The 24,083-nt window shown below is 39.7% G+C and overlaps 1 protein-coding gene across 2 annotated transcripts in view; it reads right to left on the bottom strand.

Annotated features, from left to right (window-relative positions):
- Positions 1-8,069: 8,069 nt before the first annotated feature.
- Positions 8,070-24,083, bottom strand: part of pde4ba (phosphodiesterase 4B, cAMP-specific a) — a 67,636-nt gene continuing 51,622 nt past the window's right edge. The window contains exons 1-9 of one of the 2 annotated variants that reach the window (XM_079244866.1): positions 19,397-19,509; positions 13,778-13,871; positions 10,746-11,029; positions 10,491-10,655; positions 9,763-9,862; positions 9,507-9,661; positions 9,251-9,373; positions 8,910-9,092; positions 8,070-8,807 (exon numbers count right to left, since the gene is read on the bottom strand). In XM_079244866.1, the coding sequence (XP_079100992.1) occupies positions 8,370-8,807; positions 8,910-9,092; positions 9,251-9,373; positions 9,507-9,661; positions 9,763-9,862; positions 10,491-10,655; positions 10,746-11,029; positions 13,778-13,871; positions 19,397-19,459 (1,605 nt within the window). In that variant the 5' untranslated portion in view covers positions 19,460-19,509 and the 3' untranslated portion in view covers positions 8,070-8,369. Of the gene's footprint in view, positions 8,808-8,909; positions 9,093-9,250; positions 9,374-9,506; positions 9,662-9,762; positions 9,863-10,490; positions 10,656-10,745; positions 11,030-13,777; positions 13,872-19,396; positions 19,510-24,083 lie in introns of those variants that run through there. The other variant, XM_079244865.1, reaches the window with a different exon arrangement.

The following is a 24,083-nucleotide window of genomic DNA, read 5'->3' as shown; positions in this document are numbered from 1 at the left end:
ACAAGCTGCATTTCTGTGCACCCTCAGCCAATTCAGCATCTTTCCCCTAATTGGCTCGAAGGATGTAAATAGCAAGTATCCATGATGACACTGATTTACTTGCTTCACTTGCAAGGTTAGTGCAGCCTCATGGGTCCTAACAGGGGCATCACTGTCACTTCTTTCCTAAAAGCCACACACAAATGCCAACAGAATTCCAGTTTTTTTTTTTTTTTTAATTAAATAACCCAATGCAAAACAGTTTGGTTCCAAAACAATCTCACTGAGATGCATCTAATCATCACTTTTAACACTGCATTCCTCTGAGAAGAACTGTAATTGACCCAGCTGGTCCTATAGTCATCTATAAAAACCACAACAACACAAATTCAGGGCCTGCATAATTTGTATTAAAACATAGGACTTCAACCCTTTGTGGTCAGAACTGTTTGCGGCCAATTGCCCTTTATTGCATGTATATGCATGTGATCTCTAACTTATTCAGAATATTTTAAACCCTTTGCTAAAAAAAATTTTTTTTTAAAAAAATGAGGTGTCATTTATTTATATAATATCCCACCATCCTACACAGAGGGCTGCTCTTTTCTCTGGATATCTCTGAGAAACAAATGCCTCTTTGCTTTTATTGTGGCCTCCCAATTGCCATATTAAGACATTTCTGTCCATTAGTAAGCCCAGACAGTCCATTAATTTGAGCTGCAGTGAACTGCTAACATCATAGAAGAGATAAATTAAAATGTTCCTACAATATGTCTAGACCTGGCCTCTTCTGCCTGGCATTTACAGTTATGCAGTGTTCAGTCTCAGCCTTTTCAAGTCTTTCAATTCAATCTCTATTGATGCACAAGGTCCTTATGTAACGAATAATGTTTAATCTGCAGTTCACATCTAGGAATGAGGATGTTTTCCATGTTTGATATGAATAACAGGTAATATGAAGATCCTTTACTTTGTTTTCAGGTAATGTTAGATCTTTTTTTTTTTTTTAGGAATTTACTCCTAAGTATAATTTTTTCAAGAAATCTTTAAGACTACAATGACAAGCCTTCACAGTTCTTTGTACTAAAGGTTAACAAATTGCAGCAGTCTCTTTTTCTTGCTGCTTCATTATGAAAAAAGATTGCCCAGACTTTGGAGCTATAAATTGAATTACCTGACATTTCAGTGTGGGTTTCATGTACAGAATTCAAGTGTTAAATCATAGCTCGCTGGCCCCTGTATCATAAAACATTTTACACAGGAACATTTTGTCTGTGCGATCAACCACTAAAACCAGTAACACTAGAAGGAAAATGCTTTACCTTCACCAAAGTGAAATTTCAGTGTTGAAGCAGTTGTTTTTTCTTAAAGGAAATAAAAATTCATGTCTTGTTCTGGTTTTGTGTCTCCACTTGTTTCTTCACCGGAGTTTTATTGCATAATTCACCAACAGGGCAATTCAAAGTGCTTTACAGAAATGTTAAAACATTAGAAAATAAGAAGCATTATTTAAAATGAAAAACAAAAGAGAAAGGAAAAAGAAACAGCAGTACATAAAACTATTAAAAACATGATCAAGTTAAAAAAAAATAAATATCATATAGCTTTGAGGAACCAGTGCAGATTTGGACTTTTAAATAAAAATTATTGAAGTACAGCTGAGAACAGGAGGGTGTTTAACCTGGATTTAAATACACTGAGTGTTTCAGCCGATCCAGGCCTTTCTGGAAGTTTGTTTCAGACATGTGTAGCATAGAAGCTGAATTTAGCTTCTCCAAAACATTCCGATGTTCACGGACCAGCAACAGAACTCTGTGATCCTGTCTATCCACTGACAGACAGGGAATGTGTAAAAACCTCTAAACTGGACTGATGTGGTCCATTTTCTTGGTTTTAGTGAAGACTCAAGCAGCAGAGCTCTGAATGAGCCGCAGTTGTCTAATTGATTTTTTAAGATCGACCTGTAAAGACATTGTTACACAATCAAACCGACTAAAGATGAAAGCCTGGACTAGTTTTTCCAGGTCCTGCTGAGACATCAGATCTTTTATCCTTAGTATATTCTAAAGGAACTAGTAAGCTGACTGACTTTGTGATTCCCTTGATGTGTTTTCTAAATTTAGGTGTCTGTCCATCACTACCACCATATTTCTGGCCTGGTTGGGGGGTGGGGTATAGGTCTTTCCTCTATTTAACAGCATCCATAAAATTTTCTCTTTGTTATTAAGCAACACTAAATAATGCTTCAGGAAAAAAGCTGCATGTTACAGAACCTTTTTCAATTTTACAAAAATGCCTTTTATCTACATTTAACATGCTAAAAACCAGACCTGTTTTTTTTCCTCAGTGTAAGAGCTATAGCTTCTGATCAGGACAAAATGCCTTTAGAATTACAACTACATGTAACGCCACCCTCTGTGACCCTACATTGTCCAGTTTTTTTTTTTTTTTTTTTACTTTAAACCAGTTAATAGAGATCATTTTGATGCACAATTCTTTAATGGGACTGATTTGTGTAGAGTCCCTTTCAGTTTCTTCTTATCATTTCTGTTTCATTCTGTGTCACCGTTTGTTTCATTTTTAATGCCATCTGCATTTGATGAGGATGTAGAAACTGGAAAATATAACTGCCTGTTCACAACCCAGCACATTATTAACCAAGCATCAGTTTGTAATGAGTTCAGTGGGCCATAGTGGCGCCTTTTCATTCACAAATGTTGATATTACATGAAGTTGCTTTGAAGAAAGTTACACGTTTAGTCACACTACTGGTCTAATTGATTAAGGTTCAAATGTTTCCACTACTACCCTTCTCCTTTTTCATTCATTCCACTCTTCATTCACAAGCTGAAGGTCCAGGAGGGAATTCTCAAGCCTTAGGCCAGTTTCCTATTATCTCCAAAGAAAACCATTTCCTTTTCTGAGCTGAAAATATCCTTCATCTTTTCCTTTGTGCCACTTCAGGGAGAAGTTAAGTGGTGTCACTTACGTAGACTGCTGGGAAATGGTTTGCTCTGTTTTTAGCTTTATTAGATAACTCTGTCATCCCAGTAGGACTCCATGCCTCTGTAATGCAGTGACAAGAGATGGCTCCTGTCCCGTATGTAATATACATACGCAGTTGGTTTTCATCAAATCAGATCCTGCCATTTTACTAGGTTATGTCAGAGTCCAGCAGGAAGTGGAGTACAACAGAGAGGTTCAGGGAAATAAGAGGAGATTGGAGAACCTTGAAACTGGTGCCTGAGAATGAAGATTCTAGGATGTGAGCAAAGATTAAAAAGGAAAGGATGAAAGAGATATGGAGGGAAAATTAGGTGATGTAACTCATTTATGATTTCCTTTTGATGCAAGGTCAGAGCTGATGTAAGGCCGGCCCCAGGGCTCCTGTTGTAGGTCACACCAAAACTGGATGTGAGGGGTCATGGAAGGACATTACACAAGCCTCTTACGCATGTTGTGGAGTTTTTAGATTAGCTTTGGAAAAATGATTCCTTATCTGTATTCTAACACGACTTGTGGTGGGTTACAGAGATGGGACCAGTTTAGCAGGTCTGTGTCGGAAAGGTGTACCCTGTTATGAAAATGATAAAGGGTTTAATCATTTCTTAATATCATAGCTTGGATAGACACCGACATGCAAGAGCAGTAAATTCACTTAATTAAATTAAATGAGTTTTTCTTTTAATTTAGTTGTTTCAGTCTTTAAACCCTCCAGACAAACTAATGTAATTGTAGACAATAATGGCCCAGTTAGGCATACTGGAAAAATGACTTCATCAAGCTTTCCTTTTCCCTCCCAGTCTCTCTCTCTCACCCAGGTTGCTGGGTCTCACATCTTTTACTGTTTACTGTTTGCAGTTCTATCCTTTTCAGTTGATATGAATGCAAGAGGCCCTTCAACAGGACTGAGGTCAGGTTCATGTCTGAGGTAGAGGTTTGTGAATATTCTCAGAGTATCTACTTTCATCAGGTTTTTCCATGTCAATAAGTTTGTTCATTGAAAAGATTTTACCATTTTTTAAAAAAAAAAAATATCTGGAACAGAAATAACTTAATCGCTTTGTATAAATTTGTTGGCAAGTTTGTGCAATATCTTTACTTTATAAAATATGTGGCTGTTCCATGTCAGAGGAGTATCTTTGTCGCGTCACATCCTCAACATAATTCAGGAAAGCCTCTCACTTGATTCATCTGATGCAGTCCTAACTGTTTACCAAGTGGGGGAGGGGGGTGGGATTCTTGGAAATTGTAAACATTTTTTGGAAGAATAAATTTCCATCTTTGGTGTAAGTATGAGGATCAGGACTGGTTGTCATTAGTGAAGTAATGGCTTGTATGTTGGAAAGGGAACTTACAGACATCTGTTGTGTGTTTGCATGTGGACAAACATTTAAACAAATTTTAAAAGCTGTTTATGTCTTTAGTGTGTGTGGAGAGAGAGAGAGAGCCTTATGTCACATGAGGACTGCCCTGTCAGATTGTTTGTGGGATGTAGTGCTGAGTCTGTGTCATACTGTGTTCCTGTCTCAGCACATTAAATACCAAGACTCTGCGATGATGCAGCAAACAGTCAACAGCAACAGCAATAAAGAGTTTCACGCAAGATATTACATCCATTTGGATTCCACGTGACTTAGAAGGACTATCCACAAGTTGGATGTCAATGGACTTATATGTTAATCAGAACCAAGGTACACCTACCTGCCTTACATTTATCTGATAATCTTTTGGGTTTACTTTCTGCAAACTAAATCTGACATTTATCGCATTTCATGCAATATTTCCCCCAGCATTACATCAGGAGGGTGCCCTCCTCTTCATTGTCAATTTTATTTTATTATGTTTTTCAGTTTGTAAATGGTAAACCTTATTATTGTGCTGTGAACTAGTTCTTGGTGTGTTGGTCCGCTGAGATGTTAACATCAGCATCAGAGGTCTCCTGCACAAGTTTTAGACCTCTGTTAGCATTGTTTTACATACAAGGCTTTTATTTTAAATGGAACAGGACCCAGGTGCTCAGTAATTGTAGAAACATATTTTATGTGTTGCGAGACAACCTAATGAAACATAACAAATGTGTGTGAACCCACCAGAAGCATGACTGTGACCCAGTTTGTTCTTCCGTAGTGAGGAATGTAAAGCCAGAAGATGAGGAAAAAAGCAGCAGACAGAATGAATATATTCATGCTTTGCTTTTAATCACTTCATAAAAAAGTATTTCAGATTTATTTTATGACACAATATACAATATAATACCATACATTGTGTGAAACATTTAATAACCCACCTGCAACAAGTGGTGGACTTGAACAAAGTTGACAACTTAGAAAAAAAACAAAAAAACAAGAGAAAATGAAAATCAAAAATTCTTTCATGCAGATAGTGCTATATCTGGCTCACCAAATGGACACAACTAGGACCAAAAAAAGCTTGAACATAGATTATGTTAATACTGACAAATCTGAATTTCAAAACTGCTAACAAGTTTGGTCAGAAGAGTTCACACATTAGCACAATCAGTAAACATGAGATCATGTTTTGTTTTTGACTCGGAACAATTCACGTCTGTGCTGGGCGTATTGTAGCATGCTACCAATACCATCCCCTACTTTTACATGAAGTGCATAAAGTGGAAAAGGAGACAATCAGTTGGTGTTTGTCAAACTTGCATCTGGCCTCTAATATCAGCAATCTGCACTCAAATGCAGGATGAAGAAGCTTATATTAAGACTAGCCACTGAGAAAAATTTAAGCTATTTGTTTACTTGGAGAATAAGCACTGAACAAGCTTCAATGTTCCTTCGCTGACTTGTCTGTATCCTGTATCCAAGCCTTTGCAGTTTCATTTGTCCTATGTCACCTTTGGGTTACCAAATTACTGATGTCAGATGAAAACCTTGCAGTAAAAAGTTAATTTGGTGAAAACTGAAAAAAGGACAAATTAAAGCTCACTGTCGAACGTTGAAGCTGAACACCAGAGGGAGGGGAGAAAACATATTTTGGTTTTAATTTCTGTGCATTGTACTAGAAATTCAGCCTGTATTTCTTTACTGCAGAGATGAAAATAACTATGCTTAATGTCAAAGAAAAGTTTGTTAAGTTTGTTATGGAGTTGCAAGGTTTTCACATGACAACAAGACTAGCTGCTGCTCTGCTGGGCACTCAAAATGTTGTGCGAATATATACTTATATATTTATATAAAAACAATATATAATACATTTATAAAAAAAAAGACTCCAATTCAGAGTCTTCTACACATTAGACACCACCACTTCCAGGTAATGCAAGTGCATATAAATTAAAATTGATTTTACACTGAACCAGTATTTCTTATTTACAAGCTTAAAGTATAGAATAAATACACACTGTTATAAACAGCAAAAAGGACCAACTTGAGCTCCTAGCGACAAACAGCAAAGACAAAGGTGTGGAGTGATGGGGTAAGGCCTGATTGAGACACACACACACACACACACACACACACACACACACACACACACACACACACACACACACACACACACACACACACACATACATACACTTTGATACAAAACAGACATACTGTGCACAAATGATTGCCATTTGAGCATGTTTTAGAGAAACTGAATGAAGTACCTTTCGCGTATGAGTAAACCTTCATGAGAAGTTTGAGGTCTGCAAACCATTTTCAGATGAGCCTCCCTAACATATTGGTGGGTTTGTGGCTGGGTGAGGCAATAACGATGAGGTTAAAACTAGAGCACTTAGCTGTTTTTCTTTCCTTTTCACCTTTTGAGTGCTCTCCACCAAGCTGAAACTAGCAGTTCCGCTAGTGCAAAGAAAACTCATAACCTGACTGTCCTGGAAACCTGATACAGCAGAGGGGGAGGGCAAAAATTCAATTGACGTCAGTGAGCAGAAGCAGCACTTGAGGGATTTTTATCATGAAGGGAAAAAAATGTTCGGCCTAGTTGTTTAGGGGTCATGTTAGTGGAGCCACGAGGGGTTTGAAAACCATGTGAATAACTGGCATTGATGAGGTTCTCAGAGTGCCTTTCAGACAGGCAGCTCTTTAGAGCACATTTAATCATCTAGTCTGGGCCTGATTGCTGGAGTGGGGGGAGGGGGGCAGCCATGGCATCAGACAGCTCTGAGGTCAAAACCTGTTTCAGCCGACAAGACTATTGGGAGTGTAGCATACCTTTGGGTTAAAAATGGGCTCGTTGTTGCTGTGCATTTCATCCCTGGTTTCTTATATCCTCAATACAAGAGGTCTCATGTCAAAACGTAATTAGCCCTGTTGCATTCCAGCACCCCCCCCCCCCCCCTCCCAGAAAAAAAAAGTTTGGATTTGATCTGAAGCTACCTCAATTTCAACATGTTTCTGAGACATCCCCACAGTATTAGATCATTAGTCAGAAGACTTGATGGTGACATGGTAAATGTAGGATTTTGTCTGTTACTTTATTCCTGTGGCTTTAAAACTCAAGTTTTGGTGTGAAACAGTCAGAAAGTCCAATGGTTTGCAGGCCCAAAATGAAAAGTTGATCTGAATTTAAAATGTGTAAATAGACTTGATATATTTAGGCATGGCTTTCATTGGCCGACATGTGACACAGAAAGCAGGAAATGGACAGAAACTTTTGAATTTGTTAGGAAAAACAAAAAAACCAAAAACCAAAAAGCCTTTTGAGTAATGCGAGTGTAATTTTCCCATTTACTATGAATGAACTTGTCTAAGAGTTGTTTGTCGACATTTGTTTGGATTTCTCTATTGCCCAATAGATGGAAGACTGAAATCTTTTTATATACAAAAAAGATTTTTCTCTTTTTGTCAAGGAAAGAAAACATTTCACAGACACTAAAGTGTTCAATAAATAAAAAACTATATAAAGACAATAGTAAAAAAGGCACACAAAAGTCCTTTGACAAATGGTACAGAAAAAAAGTAAACACTTTGTGTTGCTATACAAATGTGTATCCATCAGTAGATCTTACTCTATGCTACTTCTAGATCATATACCGGTAAAGAAAAAAAAAAAAAAAAAAAAAAAAAAAAAAAAAAGGTACAAAACTTCTCTCAGTAGTGTCAATGTCCATGTAATGCCAGTCCAGAAAGAAAAGGAACTGTTTTCTAAACTGGCTGAAATCCTTCAAGTTCCACTCGTCTGTTCATCAAGACTAAAATGTTCGCAGTAATTAATTCCTGAGAACTCTGAAGCCGCATCTCTGAAACTGTCCGTCCGTGTCTGGCTTCAAACACCCAAGTGCAAGACGCCCCTGTGCGGGCTAAAACTAAGCCCTTGCTCCTGTGGGCTTATTAAAAAGCACAGCTGAAAGAAGATATCTCCTCTTTTCCAAAAAAAATCTTTCAAATCACCACGTGAGGCCGGTGATGGAAGCCCTATGTGTCTGTGGGTGACGCCTCGTGTGTCACAATCTCTATAGCCGTTGTGTGCTCAATCATGGTGCTGTCCTCAGGAGCTTGACTGTCCAAGAAGCCTGAAGGGGGAGAGCGAGTATCGCCAAGACTATCCTCCTCCTCTAGGTCTTCCTCCAATTCTTCTTCCTCTCCTTCACCATCTCTGTCTATTCCATCCAAGTCCTCCTCCTCCAGGGTCAAGTCAAACTGAAATTTCTCTCCCCCTCCTTGTCCTCCGGTGCCTCCACTATGTCCATGTGTGCCCTGGTCATAGAAAGGTGGGGAAGGACTCTGGGGAATCATACTCTGGTACCAGTTCCTATTGTCCTCTAATGTGTCCAGAATATCCTGGGCATCAGGGTGCACCAGATCGGCCCAGGTCTCCCACAGAGGGTGCACGATGTAATCAATAAAACCCACCTAAAGAAACAAATGAGAATTAGGATTTTAGTTTTGAATAGTTTTTTAAAACATTTTTTCTCAATAACAGCCATTAGAGTTGCTTCATTTTTCATTGCGTACCTGGCTTTTCTCTACAGAGGCTGTGTGTTTATCACACATAGGGCTGATCTCCATCCCCCGCTCCCTCTCTCTGTCTCCCTGGTGAAAGAACTCCTCCATTATCCGGTCAGTCCATTGACGATACAACTCCAAGGACTTGGTGGGGTTACTCAGATCAGCACAGTGCACCATGTTACGCAGCACCTGCAAATGGTCAATATAGCCATTTAGTACAGACGCATCATCGCAATGAGTTTTATACTCTTTCTTTCAGAATGAAAAGTCCTGTCTTACTTTCCACATGATGTGAAAGGTATCCATTCATTTTCTTATGTTAATCTTTGCCTAAACGTAACACATACCTGTATCCTGTCAGTGTAATTGTCTAGCAGCAAAACTCCAGAACTTGTGACCTTCTTTGTCTCGACCATAGTCTTTAGATCAGCCAGCAGGCTCATGTGTTTGGACATGTCAGTTGCCAAAACCTGCATAAAAGAAAAAATCTGATCAGTATTTACTGGGGAATAGAAAGATTACCAGTATAAAGACATGTTTTTGCCCCCCCTTTTTTTTTTTTTACATTTTCAGTAGATAGAAATGCATTTCCAGCTGTCTTACCATGTCAATGACCATCTTGCGCAGGGACTGTCGCTGCTTCTTTGTGAGGTTTTGGAAGATATCGCAGTTGTCTTCCTGTAGCAGCTTGAAGCCCACAGCCAAGTGATGGTTCTCCAGCACAGACTCATCATTGTACATCAGGGCCAGCTCCGAATCTACACAGTGGTAAATAACAGATTCTAATTAGTTATACAGAGTCCAATGTGTTACTCTTACTACAGAGAATTTTTTTTTTCATTTTCATTGTTGAACTTACTGGTATTAATTAGGAATTGGTTTGATACTCCAGGATGATCAACATCATGGATAGCTGCAGCAAAGATGGCTGCAAGGATCTCAAGATCTGTGAAGACCGCCTGTAATAGAAAGACAAAAGACTTTAAAATGACACAGCATTACAACTATGTAGACCTACTAGTGATTGGCAGAAAACTCTACTGATTTGACAGAACTAATTGTGTATGTCATACTATTTTCCTGTTTTCTTAAAGTTACATGCATGTGACATTTAGAACAGCAGATAAACTTCAGTCTCTATGTGAAAGACAATCGTGAGAGAATGTCTTCCTGTTTGTGCTCGTTGTCACAGATGAAAGATGGAAAAATACAGAGTAAATCATAATGCAAAGGCCAGCTTGCTCTAACCTGATTGTATTGCACCAACTATATTCCTCATAAAGAGGGAGATCTGTTAGGAAATGTGTGCAACAAAAACTAAATAAATCATGACTATTGGACAAAAGAGGGGAAGTTCTGAGGAAACTACTTCAAGCTGTGAAGGGGAAAAAGATGATTTAATGGAAAAAAAAAAAACCAAACTTGGGCTTTTCAAATCTGCTGTTCAAATCTAATGTTAAAACACTCCTTGAGTTTGTCTCATTTCTGTGTCTGAAATATAGAGATGAGAAATATGTCTAAAAGTTAATTAATGCTAAAAACTGAGTATGAGTGAGATCAAATCATTCACATTACAGACAGACTTACATCCAAGGCCGGTGTGGAGAGAAGGATGTGTGTGGACTGGGCTACGTCAGCAGCATGCAGACTGTTATGGTACGCCACATCTGAATGGTAGTGATCTTCTAATGTCATCATGTAGGCCACAAATGTATCCATGGGAATCTTAAATGTCTTTAAGAGGTCTCGCTCCTGGGAAAACGACACAGGAATACACATATATAATTTTCTGTAACATTTTGAAAATTTAAAAAGTAGAAATGAAAGAAGAATGCTCTGTACCTGGAAAATGGCATACATGATGCAGGTCAGAGGTCTGCTGTTGGAGTACTCTGAAACGGTGAAGATGTTCAGCCCCCACTTGTTCAGGTCCTCCAGCTCTTTGGACAACAGCTCCTCCTTATCAGTCTTGACTCCAAAGCGCGAGATGCTGCTGCTGGAGAGCGAGGGTCCGTGAGAAACCTTTTTGACCCCACTGATCTGTGTCATCAGCTGCTGCTTCTGCTGTTTCTTCTTTTCTCGCGTCTTAGACGTTGGTGATGGAATCTCCACTTCATTCTGTTTGTCTGCATGAGGAAAAAAAATTAGTTTTTTTTTATTTGTTTGTTCTTTTTTTTTTTTTTTTTTTTTTTATTTAATAAAACCAAATACATCTTGCAATCTGAGTAAGTTCTTTACAAGCAAATCCAGGTGGGACAGGAAGGTTGTCTGAGAGCCCAGGTGCACTGCAGAAACACCTACAGCAGGTTAGTTTCTGAAAGATTTCATTCTCTCGTTTGTTCATTCATTCTGTCCTTTCATTGTTCACCTGCAGCGTCTCTGAGCATTCACTGTTCATTCGCCTCCCACCCTCACCCCTCTGCCCCCTCCTCATTTCACAGCAGGTTCCTCATATGTCCCGTCGTTTTCCCTCTCATAGGTCACTCCATTGACAGACAGAGCTGTGGCTTCAACACAGTTAACCCAGCTTCGTAATGTCTAACAAGCTGTTCTGTCAGACAGAATCCGTTGTGGGAATTATGTTCACTTTATTCAACTAGGACAAGCCACAAATAAACAGCGTGATAACACACAGTGAAAGCATGCAAGGCTTTCATTCTCTAAATTCCTTTGAGAAAATAGTTCAAAATATCAGCATTCCTACTAAAAATAAACATAATACATGCCAGGTATCTTATTAATAACCACACTGAGTTGTGCTTACGGCAGTCAAAGAGGAATTGATAGAAATCCTTAAGTGACGACCTATCGGCATGTTTGACTCGTCTATCATGCCTTGACTCGGCTCATCGCTGGCCTATCAGCCTTTCCCCATGGAGGGTTATTCAATTACCAGCTGTAATTCAAATAATCACTTTCACTTGCATGCTCTCTCTCTCTCTCTCTCACTGTTGTCTGCCTTTCAGTCTCTCGCTTTCTGCTCTATTCTCCACTGGTAATTGAGAGAGGGCAATTAAGTACTCTCTAACACATGTTTTGTGGGGAAACAAAGGAAGAGAATTTTATCAGCCTCTAATTTATTACAGCTTATGACCATCAGCACTACTGTGTTGCGTTTTAGAACGTGACCCACATACAGTATGTGTGAAACAACTTCCATCCATGTTTTATTTATTTCCACATTACAAGTCGTGAACAGTGAGTGCAGGACGTTGCTGATAAAGCCCAAACTGGCCAACTGTGCAGGAGTTTATTTAATTCTTTTGGTAATGACGATTGTGACTAAATATTAGCTTTCCATGCGTCAACTAATCATATAGCAAGCTCCTTCTGCTGTCATGTATTCTGTTTTTTGGGATAATCTAATTCTAAAATGGAAATTAGCAGAAGAAAAAATGATCCGATGATGTAAATACCTTCTGTATCTTCCACTGTCATCTCTTACATGTTAATATTTGGTGTCATTCTATTTTATCCTCCACATGGTCTCCTGTGAGAATCAGCTGTATTAAGGGTAAAGCTCTTGGATGTTCCTTTATCCAGGAAGTTAAGCTACTTCCATAAACACTTTTTATCAGTCTGTCCCACCAATGACCAAATAAAATACAGAAAGCAAATGGTTTTCGATACACAAATTAATTATGATTGGTTTTAGATTTAAAATTAAGTTATCTAGAATCAGGCATGCGGCAATAAAATGTAAATTCTCTGATTCTGAATCAATGTTTTCATAAAGATATTAGACAGCAGAAATGTGGAGGATGCGACAGTAATTCTAACGGACGGGTGGATTAAACTGTCCTGCTGGTCAGCGGAGGCCACACCAGGCCAGCTGCTTCAGCCAACCTTCACCACTTGTTCTGTTAAAATGTTCACCTGTTTATTCTGTTTTTTGTTTTTCTTCTGCCACAAGCACAGTAGTCTGTATTGCTTTATCGAAGCGATAGTCATCTGTGTCTGGATACTCGGGTCAGGGAAAGGGGGTGGGGTGGGGTGGGGGGGGGGGCGACGACACAACTAGGTGTCCCTGCTGACATGAATGCATTAAGATGAGGATGAGTCACCCAATCTGCCAAGCTTATCTCCCTGCCAGAGAAGGGGGTTCCTCGGTACCTGTTTTTTCCTTTGTGTCTACAGTGCGCTTCTTCCACCAGTCACTTAAGGATCCGTTCGCAGTGCAGTCTCTTTAGACTATTTTCTTGTCTTTGCATTTCACTTTGTCTTCTGTCCCACCGATATAGACATTTATAAAAATCCAAAACCAAAAGAAAAAAGAAAAGCAACTCGTCATTTGCCTGTTTTTTAGTTTCTACAACTTAAGTTGCAATTTGCGACTCTTCTACGTATAAAAAAGCAGTAGAAATGTCATGAGTTGATGTGATAACATGAATATTTATATTTCACCACTTATTCTCAGATCTTAAAAGGTGCAATTCACGCAGAAAGCTTTCATTTCCAATTTACAAAGTCCATCGTGGCTAATGAGCTAGTGTCTTCCATCATATTGCCCCTTTTAGAAACTAACCAGTATACTTGGTTTTCTTTCTCAATCATCAGAGAAATCGAAAATTTCCCTTCATTGTTTTGAAAGAGATTAGACACCAGATCCCTGAAACATCCAGATAGATCTTCATGGCGCAGTTCTTTTTTCTCGGTACGCCCCCACAAGAACACCAGGCAGAACAACTTGCAGAGCTCAACAGCATAAAAAAGACTGAGCCTCCACAAAATACTGCAGCAAAGCAGCAGAGGATTGGAAATGTCGGTGTACCAATCCATTTGGATATTTTTATGTATTCACTGAGTTATTGAAGGTGGATAATACAGAGTCAATGGATGCATATTTCCTTGGTGTGATTTTTGAGAACATTTACCTAAGAAGGTGTTGGAGATGTATTCGGAAACCTGATTCCCAGACCGACTCATCTCGGATAGGTGCGTCAATTCCCGATTCAACATTCTCTTGAACTGTAGGAGAAGGAAGAGGAGAGAGAGACATACAGAGAAAGAGAGAGAGAGAGAGAAAAAATGTCGTCATTTTCCACTTCTGGGTAAAACCTGGGAAAAATGTTAAAAGATTCCATGGAAAATGCAGTTCCCCGTCTTCTTCTATCAGGTCAAGAATATTATTTAATTACAGTGTATAAATCAGCGGGGGACACAATGTATTTTCCTCTCCATTTACCCTGGAATTAATTGCTATCCAGATCATTATTTGTGTTACCAGTGGGGGTTTTTAAGACCCCTTAAATTACCCACAGGAAGCAATTTTAAGTTTTATTACACAAAATTACATTGTGGCTATTTGGCTTGCATCAGTGTGCAGGAATTTTAATGACAAACAAAAATCCACACGCAACATCCTCTCATGTTTTTATATTCTGAACATTTTCAGGTTGATGAAAGTGACACAGTAAACGGATGCATTTGGCAGAACATGGGGACCCAAGCACTGCAGCAGCAGATGTTTATGACAGACTCATGCATGCGCATCCACAAGCATACACACAAACAGGCACACAGCTCTGCAGAGGGCTCAAGATGGAGCCTGAGCCTCAAAAACACATTCTGTCAAACCCCCCACCCCCCCCTCCACTCCTATTCCTGATGATGAAAATATCTTTTGGTGCAATGAAGCTAGCACCCCCCCAATAAATAAATAAATAAAAAGATGCCATAAACGTAGCTGATATAACAGAATTTCTTTGAATAAGAAATCACTAATAGACAGCGACACAGCACAGAGGTAGAATTGAACGAGTGCGGTATCCCGACAAGAGATGTAGGTAAATGCCACACACCTTAATGTAACCCCAAGACACTGACAGCAGGTAATTGGCTTCAGGCATTTTGGACCCCGTTGTTTCGTTCCTACAGAAAGCCAGAACTGTAATCCAATAGGAAAAAGAGGACGGCAAAAAGGATTCTTTTAGCACCAAAAAAATCCCCGTTCTCTCCTCTTGTCTGTCTCTTCTCAGCAGGAAAGGGAGCAGCTTGATGATGGCTCACTCTCCCTCTTAGCTGCATAAAAAGGCCAGCTCTGAGTCTCCATGGTTGTGGATTCAGAGGTTGAAAAAAGGGGGCATCAGCTAGACCAGCAGGCTCGATGGATCGGCTGGAGCAGCAGCTGGAGCCGTGAGCTGGGGACTCTCGGTGTGCTGATGAATAATGAAGAGGAAGCAGGGAAGGGAGGAGGGGAAAAACACAGCGATGGAGACGAGAGGAGAAGGAGGAGGGAGTAAGGCAGCGATGTTCATCTGACTGGAGGGGGGGTTCCTCCACTGGATTTGTCTCGCTTGGCTGCTCTCACTGCTGTAGCTCCCACTCCCCCTCCTCTCTCTCTCTCTCTCCTTGTCTTCCCACCTCTGTCTCTTTTTTCTCCCTGCTTCCATGCTACATTCTGCTAGCTCCAGCAACACAATCCAGTCAGAAGACATGATTTAACAGAAATGAGAAGAGGGGAGCCCTAATTACAGTTCAGCTTTACTGCAGGAAGTTTTGAAAGAACAAATCAGTAACATAAACTATACCAAGATAGACTCTGTATGATAGATATTGTCTCTTCTCCAGATTATTTCCCATCATTTTTAATCAAAAAAAAAAAAAAAAGTCATGTTAACTGCCTTTCAATTGCCTTTTGTCAGAGTATGATTGAATTATGAAAGACCACCGGTCCTCTTCAGTAAAACAATCTGAGAAGAAGAGAGCGTGAAGTGACTGTACTGTCGTTGCCATTATCTCCAATATCAACCACTCCTCTTCTACTCCCTCTTTTAAGTCTTCTGTTTTCTCTTGACAACAGAGTGCGGCAGCCATTGTAGAGATCTCATAAGTCTGTTCATTATCCGCATCCCATAATAATATTGGATGCTGACAGGGTGTCTGTGGATAGCTATTTTTAACAAGCGGAGTGGGGAAGATGGGCAGAGAAGGTGACAAAAAAAAGAAGAGATGGCAGATAATTGCATCCTTCCCCAATTTGGGAGACATCAGCCCACGGGTTTTCCGTGAGCCAAGTGAGAGAGTGTGTGTCTGCCAATTAGCAAAACACCCAAACACCATGGCAACAACATTAGATGGCAAGTGCAAGGCTTTTTGTTTTTTTTTCTTTGGAAGAAAGGAGAGGAGGCGAGAGAAAAGGAGAGGCTTCCCCTTTTCCTTCATCGGCAGGCGTGTGGTAGCTGCTGAGCTGTCACGAGGACACACCGCGCACGTACAGCCTCTGCTCACATCCACTGAAAGTGCCCCCCCCATTCCCTCCCTCCACTTCATCCATCTCTCACTCTCCACCACTTATGTGTCAATTTCTCTCCTGGCTGCCACTTGCCAACACAGTCATCAATCTCTATGTTTGTCTGCATCGCTGGCAGAATCAATGGGCTGTCCTTGGAGCAGGTGTTGCTGCTGCTGCTGCAACGTACAAGGCCGGGGCCACCTGACTGGAATACGCCGTTACATCAGTACCTTTTGTATTTCAGTCAAGCCTCTTTTTGTTGATTGCTCGACGACAGTTGCAGCACTTCAATAAAAACTGAATTCTTGTCAAATCAGAACCATCAGAAACTGTAAACACAGGTTCACAGAGAGCCTTTAGGTTTCATGTGTGCACAAGTTGAGGAAGATATGTGGGAGATCAAAGCTTTCCCGTGAGGATTCCCGGATTATCCTCCCACTGAGGGAAAGAACCAGAAGTGAGGAGGCAGAAAGCAAGAAAAGAGAAAAAAGAGAGAGGAGGCTGCTCTTTATATAATGGCTCACTGCATAATATATAAGGGAAACCAGAAATAACAGCGGGGGATGTCTCTCTGCAATGTGTCGAGGAGCTGTGCTTCTCTGCAGGCTGCAAAATACATCTTGATATGCGCACACACACACATGCACACACACACACACACACAGACACACACACACACACCAGTGTTATAATCTACAGTTAAACATGAGGCTGACTCGTCACAAGTAAATCCCGCAAATTCAGGCTCTTATGTTTATTTTATTCAATAAATGTGTATCAGTGTCAGCATGTGTATCATCTAGTTCAATGAGAAGCAGACAGGAAGGCTTTTTATCGGCAACTAACACCGTGACACCAGAGGAAGGTTAACCTCTCAGAGCTCTGACAGTGTCTGTTCCAGTATTTTATGCTTCCCTTCCTCACTGTCATTTAATAACACTTTCCTCTGTGTCCTCTTTATCTTTATGTCTCCCTATTCTCCATTACTTTCATGTTCATTTCATTTCCCTGCTTTCATCTCCGTATCTACTGACCCCCCCCCCCCCCCCCATTCTCACGTTCCCACTTCTCCACCCCTCCCTCTCTGATTCAGCAGAGAGCTGCGATGACAGAGGCACGGAAGGTAAATGGAGCCTGTGGCATTTCAGACAGGAGGGGGGACACAAAGCTCTGCTTAGATGTGATTCCATCGGACAGCTCACTGTGCAGGGCAGCCAGGCAGACAGGTAGGTGAGCAAGATGGCAGACACGGAGTCTCCTAACACGAGACTAAGCTTATGCACTGCCTGCTTCCAGGATCTGAGCAGGACCTACACAACGGTTTCTCATGTTTGCCCTCTTCCTCTGCCTGTTCTGCTGGTCTGTTAGCAAAATGTGAATTTGATAATAAATCAAGAATAATTACATTTTTGGTTCAATACACTGACTTTATTAGATTGGATTTAAATTGTACGCAACACTTATTTCACTTCAACATGTGCCAAAGTCTGACTCAGTTAAAAGTATGTTAAACAAATATAAAATCAGGCCTAAATTTCACACTTACAGATTTTTTTGTATCTCTACTTGGAAACAGTGGTTTCAGCAGACTGAATTTTTGCTTTGAGCCACTAGTGGGTGCACCATACTCATTCTGATGGAGATAACTGAGAGCATCAACCCCACTGGGGTAATATGTAACTTAGTTATAACTAAAATAAATGTTGAAACATATGAACAAATGGTGCTGGAATTGTTAGAGTCACAAAGCTTTACAGAACAATTAGGTTCGATTATAATAAATGGATTTCACAGATGTTTTTAACCTAAAGTAAATACAGATTTCCACAAAGTGGCATTTATTACACATTTACAAATAAACTATCCCTTACGTATGCATGACCTGATCAACAGAAATGCTGTGCTTGTGTATTTTCCCCTTTGCTTCAAAATATGACGCAAGACTGTAACGTTGGAATAATAGCGAAGACTGGCAGTGACATAAGTTTGTGAAGATCAGGGGAATCTTATTACATCTGTATTGTGTGTTTGTCTGTCAGAGCTACAAACGTCTTGGAGATGGCCTCACTACTTCTTCCATCTTCTGACTCATTCACTCATGCGTCTGTAATGAGGCAGCATATTCGCTTGTGTCTAAAAATCACTCTGCACAGTAAAAATGTTTGATTAAAAATCAGCCCGTTTGGGAGCATGAGACAAAGACTAAAATAATCTAACTGAACCAATCGCTGTCTTTGTAGAAACAGATGTGAAGCACAACTTGTTTTGTCTGAGAGTAAACAGTTAATCACCTACAAAAGTCAAACTGTGCGACGTGGGTTAGCAAGCTGCATCAATAAAGGATTTTCAGGACAAATTCTTTGTCCCAACTATATGATATAAAACAATATTAATTCCAGTATAACATCATCATTTCTTCCTTCCACCCCAGATGACCCGAGTATTTAACCTCCACAAAAAGCCTCTGCTTGGATTTGCTGCTATTAATCTGCTTTGGCTTCTTTTCATTAAATTATAAGAAATTTTGCTCAACCCCTTCAGTTTAGGTAACTAAACTGTGCAGCAGGATGAGGAATCATGAGTGATCTACCCGTATTTACCTGATGCTGACACACTGGCAATAAAGCCCAATCATTCCATCAGAAAGACACATCCAAATGTACTGCCAAGACTTCATTAATAACCATTTAAAATATTTTACAATTGGGATCAGCACTGAATACACTGATTTTTTAGCTAAAGTGTAACTTCACCCCCCCCCATCACCCAGCCACAATCATTGCACTTTGTGTTTAGGACACATCTAAACTAACCAATGAGTGAAAGGATGCATGCTTAAAAAACGAAAAAATGTTCATGATTGATGAGTACAAAATAAAGGATAGAATACTTTCCAAAGAGAGAAATAAAAAATATTAAAGAGTGGCTTTTTATTACATTTCTCTAATTTTCTATTTTAAAAGCAGACCCTTTGCTAAAGTACAGCAACAATGACGAAAGATTCCAGACATACATTTTAAAAGAAGAAAACACCTGAATATTCCTCATCCACAGCAACAGAATACAGGTATATCTGCTCTCTGAACACTTAATACCACCAAAAGACAAATAATTTTGTAAAAGAAGGTGTATTAAAAAAAAGAAAAAAAAGAAAAACAAAGTCATGCAAACAAAGCAACAAGTTTCCTTAAAGGAAAAAAGAAACTTAAAATCCGTACGGTTAATCATTTATAAACTTTTATAATAAAAGAAAACTCACCTTTTTCCAAACATTCAGCTTCCCTAATTTCTTGTCCTTCCTATCAAAGCAGCAGGCACCCATTATTGCTGAGTATAGAGAGCAGAGCGGAGTGGGGCTCTCGTCTGTTAAAGAGTCTGTCTCAGTCTGACTACAGCATGAGTAAAAGGAACAAGCCAGGGCTCTCTGACGCTGGGAAACGCCACAGCTCTTGTGAGTCACTCTGGTCTGTGAGGTCTGACTAGGCTTCACCTCGCACCCTGTGTATGTGAAGCAATGACTGAATGTGTTTGAGTGTGTGTGTGCGCGTTTGAGAGTGCTCTGTTTTATACACACTCCATCTTAGGGGTAGACCCGCCTCTCTGCTCCTCTTGCATGCTATTCGCTTCCCTACAGCTGCCGATCACGGCTTTGATCTTTTTATTGTCAATATCTCATTGATCAGCCTGATGAATAGTATACCTCCGTTTTTTATGTTTTTTGTTCCTAGAATAACAGAAAATCGAGAAAAAGTTTTATTTCCGGAAAGTTAAAGTGTGGGCAACGTTTTCACTCTGTTTCCCGAGCAGATGGAAGGTTTCCAGCTTTACTGCTGCATTTGTGATGCATTCAAGTGACTGCTGCTTTGAAGCTTTCTAAAACTGACATTATTAATGTCGATCCACACACAAGCAAGACTCAAAATGTAAACATATGCATGTTGCATTGCTGGCTGTATTGTATTAAATGTGGGTTATCACCTGGAATATCAGTCATCCCAAGTTTTAATTCCCACTGTTCACTACAGACTGACTGTTTATCATCTTCCCTTCCAGCCTCTAATTTGCATAACTGTAATGGATGCATCTAAAATGCCAATTTCTTAAATGTTGCATTAAGAGTTCTGATGATTTTGTACATTAGTCAGGTGATTAAAATTACCTACCATTTTTTCATTTAGAAAGACAAATGTCACTACCTCTGTGAAAGATGCTTCGATTCTGTCATCCATTACTCAGTTACAGGGGGAGTCTGGTTTTAGGAAAGACATGCTGATCTCACTGTATTGAAGGTTCAAGGAATTTTCCTTAACTTCTCTATTACTCAAATTACAAAATCCATGCAAATTATTTATAATGAAAGTAACATTTAGTTGCAGCTCTCATCTTTTCGGACATACATTTCAAATCCTAAATAAAGGAAAAGGTTGAATTTCTTTACTTTTAAAAAGATGGAACCAGAGGGGTTATTTGTCCACCATAGTTAAACTTTTTTTTCCCCTGCTTAACTACATCATAACTGGATGTTCTAGTTAAACCCTACTTTCACATAAAACAGTAGATGGTCTACAGGCTTGACATCGGAGAATATTCCAACACACAACAAGCAATGACCCCTCTACACAAGCCACACATAACAAAGAAGACAGTCACGTCCCAGCGCTTCACCTTGAAGGTTCAGTAACTCCCTTCCACACTCCTCCTTTCTTATTTGTGTTTCATACACGGCCACAGCTTCGGTTACAGTTTTTCCATCATCATTACAGCTGTACGAGGTTCGTATTACCTGATATGCACATTTTTGTTAACAGAACCATGTTGAGTGTAGCGGCACGTATAACAAAGGAGCTGCAGTTGTGTAACGCTTTACCGTAAAAGCGGAGATATGAGTGAGATCAGGCTGCTGTTGGTGCAGACACGCCCACGCACGTAGGCACAAACATGGTTGGTGGACGGCTTCTAGCTCACAGACGGTTACGTGTAAGGACACATTCACTCGCTTGCCAAAGTCACAGCTATGAAAAAGGGTCAAAACACACAATGACAAAGAGCACACTGCGCCACCTGCGATGCTCACCAGGAGCCTCTCCGTTACAAACAACCTCTCATTGATCTGAGTGAAATGTTAAATAAACTGTTTTGACATAATTCTTGATTTTTGTCATATTCTGCTAAATCAAAAAAACCTGGACGATTTAAAAGACACATGTTGCAACTTTTTTCCAAAATTAAAATTTTGCATTCCTCATTGGTTTGATATCACAGTGACATTTTTATTCATATTTCTGGAGCTGTTGCAGCTCGGCAGGATACCTCAGCGTAAAAACCGCACTGTCCAAATTTTGCCTCCAGAATACCCCGCGACTTTACATCCAAGTTTAGCTTTACGCACTAAGCTAGCAAGCCACGCATTACACACTAGCAAGCCAATTCAACACACACAGTGGCTGATTCTGCAAAGAAACACAAGAAAGCTTTGTCGGAGGAAGAGAGGAGAAGAAAAACAAAGGGACAGAGTTCGAGTTAAGATAAGAGTTGACATCAGACTGACTTTTACTGGCTGGAGAGAGCTCACAGTACAAGTAGGAAGCAAGATGGATGCTAAATTAGCTGTTGATGGGAGGCAGATCTCTGATAAGTCAAATATTTAAAAACACAGCTTATAAGAAATTCCTGACAGCAATAAAAAAATATGTGCAACATCTGCTGATGTGAAGCTACTGTTAGCTTTCCACGCGTTGCCATATAATCATCTCAGTGCCTCATGGGACAAGTTTGATATTTCCTGGACAAACTGGGATTCTTCCCTTCACTATCTCCCTATAAAGATAATCGGAAATATCTCAAGTTTGTTGGGCTCCTGAAATTAGTCATCATTTACAGAACAGCCAAAATCTCCGTAGTTTGTAAGAATAAGTTGTACCAGTAGACAGGAATGATTAGATATCAGCAGTGTTAATTTCTTTTGAGTACACCTGTTCCACTCTGCTTTTTGTCTGCTGCGACTCTGAAGCCTTACATTCAAGACTATTGTTTATGTGAGTCAGTCATCATCATGTGCCTGCAATGAGATAAGTCTGCCTGACAGGCCAAAGTCAGACTGAATCCTGAATATGTGTGCAGATGACGACAGCAGTAGAATAAACAAACCATTAACCATGTAAACCAGTATGATGGGATATCTATTGTCGTCTGGATGGTGAGCAGGGGATCAGGAAGGAGACAGGAAGAGAGAGTTACTCTGCCAAGGGGTCTGCAAGAATCCCTTACACACTCGTACTCTCACACACAAACAGTACAAATGTTCCCCCTCATCCTCCTTAGTTTATTGTGTTTAACCCACTGTGGGATCCCCTGCATCCTGTTGTCCAGTTTTATGAGAAATAAGCATTTCCTCTCAGCTCACATAACAAACGGTTTTCAGAGTCTACTACATTCAGCTGCCACTCAACTTACTGAGGCAAATTTAAGAGGTTTTGAGTAAAGTAAACAAAAACAGCAACAACAACAAAAACATCTGTTTGAATCCAATCTTTGGACAACTCAGTTTTAACAATAAGAAAACAACTATCAAGAGGCCTTAAACCTCAAACAGGGTTGGTAACTAGTCGTATCATTACTGAATAAATTGCTAAAATGAAAACTTTTGTCAGCATCAGAAAGCTGCGCTCTGCTTGGCTCAACATTATCTCAGTCTATGGCTTTAAAGCAGACTTATGTGTAAGAGACAATCAATTATGTGGTTGTTGGACTGAACCAACAGAAATGGATGGAAGCAAATCATGGAAGACAGAGTCTTTCACTTCATCCCTGGAAGTGTACTTTTACTGTTTTAGAAATACCCAGTTATTTTGCTTCATACATGAATGCAATTCATTCATGCATAGATGTAGAGGGGCTGGTGGAAAGTGCTGAAAGTGCTCAAATACTCACATTGGAATAAATAAGCCAATTCTTTAAAAGAAATGATAATAAGACAAGGTGTGTTTGTCATTCTTAAAAAAGAAAAAAGATAAATATAAATTTTCATTTAGCAATTTTTCATAGCTCACATAAAAGAGCTTTTCAGCTGTTGGCTCAATCTTAAAACAAATGTTGTGGTTTCATGGAAACTGAATTCTTACCAGCTCAAATCAATTTCCAGCGCAACCAGAGCATTTCGAAATGATGATTTAGCCATCCCAAGATGTGGTATTTAATATTATTTAGATATTTGTTTTTTGTGTTTCTGTTGGTGACTTGCACATGTAAATAACTCATCCAAGGAATTCCTTAATATCACTTTTTCTAACAGTCAAGCCACTAACATAAGCTATAAAACTTAATAAAAATCCTTTTACACATTTTGCTCCATCAGTAAGGAAACATAATAGGAGGTTTCTTAAGTCAGTAAAGAGGAAATGAACCTGGATGCATTTCATTAAAAAATATTTGTGACATAAGAATCAATTGACTTTGAAAACCGTGAAAAAATGTTTGACAGGAAACATGGAACAAGAATTGCAGCAGGCCAAGATAAAATACACACACTTCCTGTTATGAGACCATCTTTGCACAAATGAGAAAAAATAAACTACAGAAATTGAGCTTTATGTTGGTCTGTGGGGGGGGTGGGGGGTGGGGGGGGGGGGGGGGGATCCAGCTGATGAGCGACATGCAGTCACATGCAAGCAGCATGTCTCCTCCTCAGTATGCTGTACAGGTTCAGGCCTGACAGAACACTGTTGACTTTGCTCAGGTCATGCTAAGTTCAGTTGCAGTATCTTTAGGTTTTGCACGCTACTTTTCATGAAGAATTTGTGCTTTCTGGAGAATTACTCCCCATTCAGATGACGAACCCTCCAGGAGAACTGTTTCTGTAACAGCATCATCAACAAGTTTTTCTTTTTGTTTTTTTTTTATTGAAATAAAATGTCAGCCTTGTGTCCATAAAACACTTCTTCATTAAT

This window comes from Telmatherina bonti (assembly GCF_933228915.1).
Source record: "Telmatherina bonti genome assembly, chromosome: 8".
Lineage (NCBI taxonomy): Eukaryota > Metazoa > Chordata > Actinopteri > Atheriniformes > Telmatherinidae > Telmatherina > Telmatherina bonti.
This window is presented reverse-complemented; position numbering and strand designations above follow the sequence as displayed.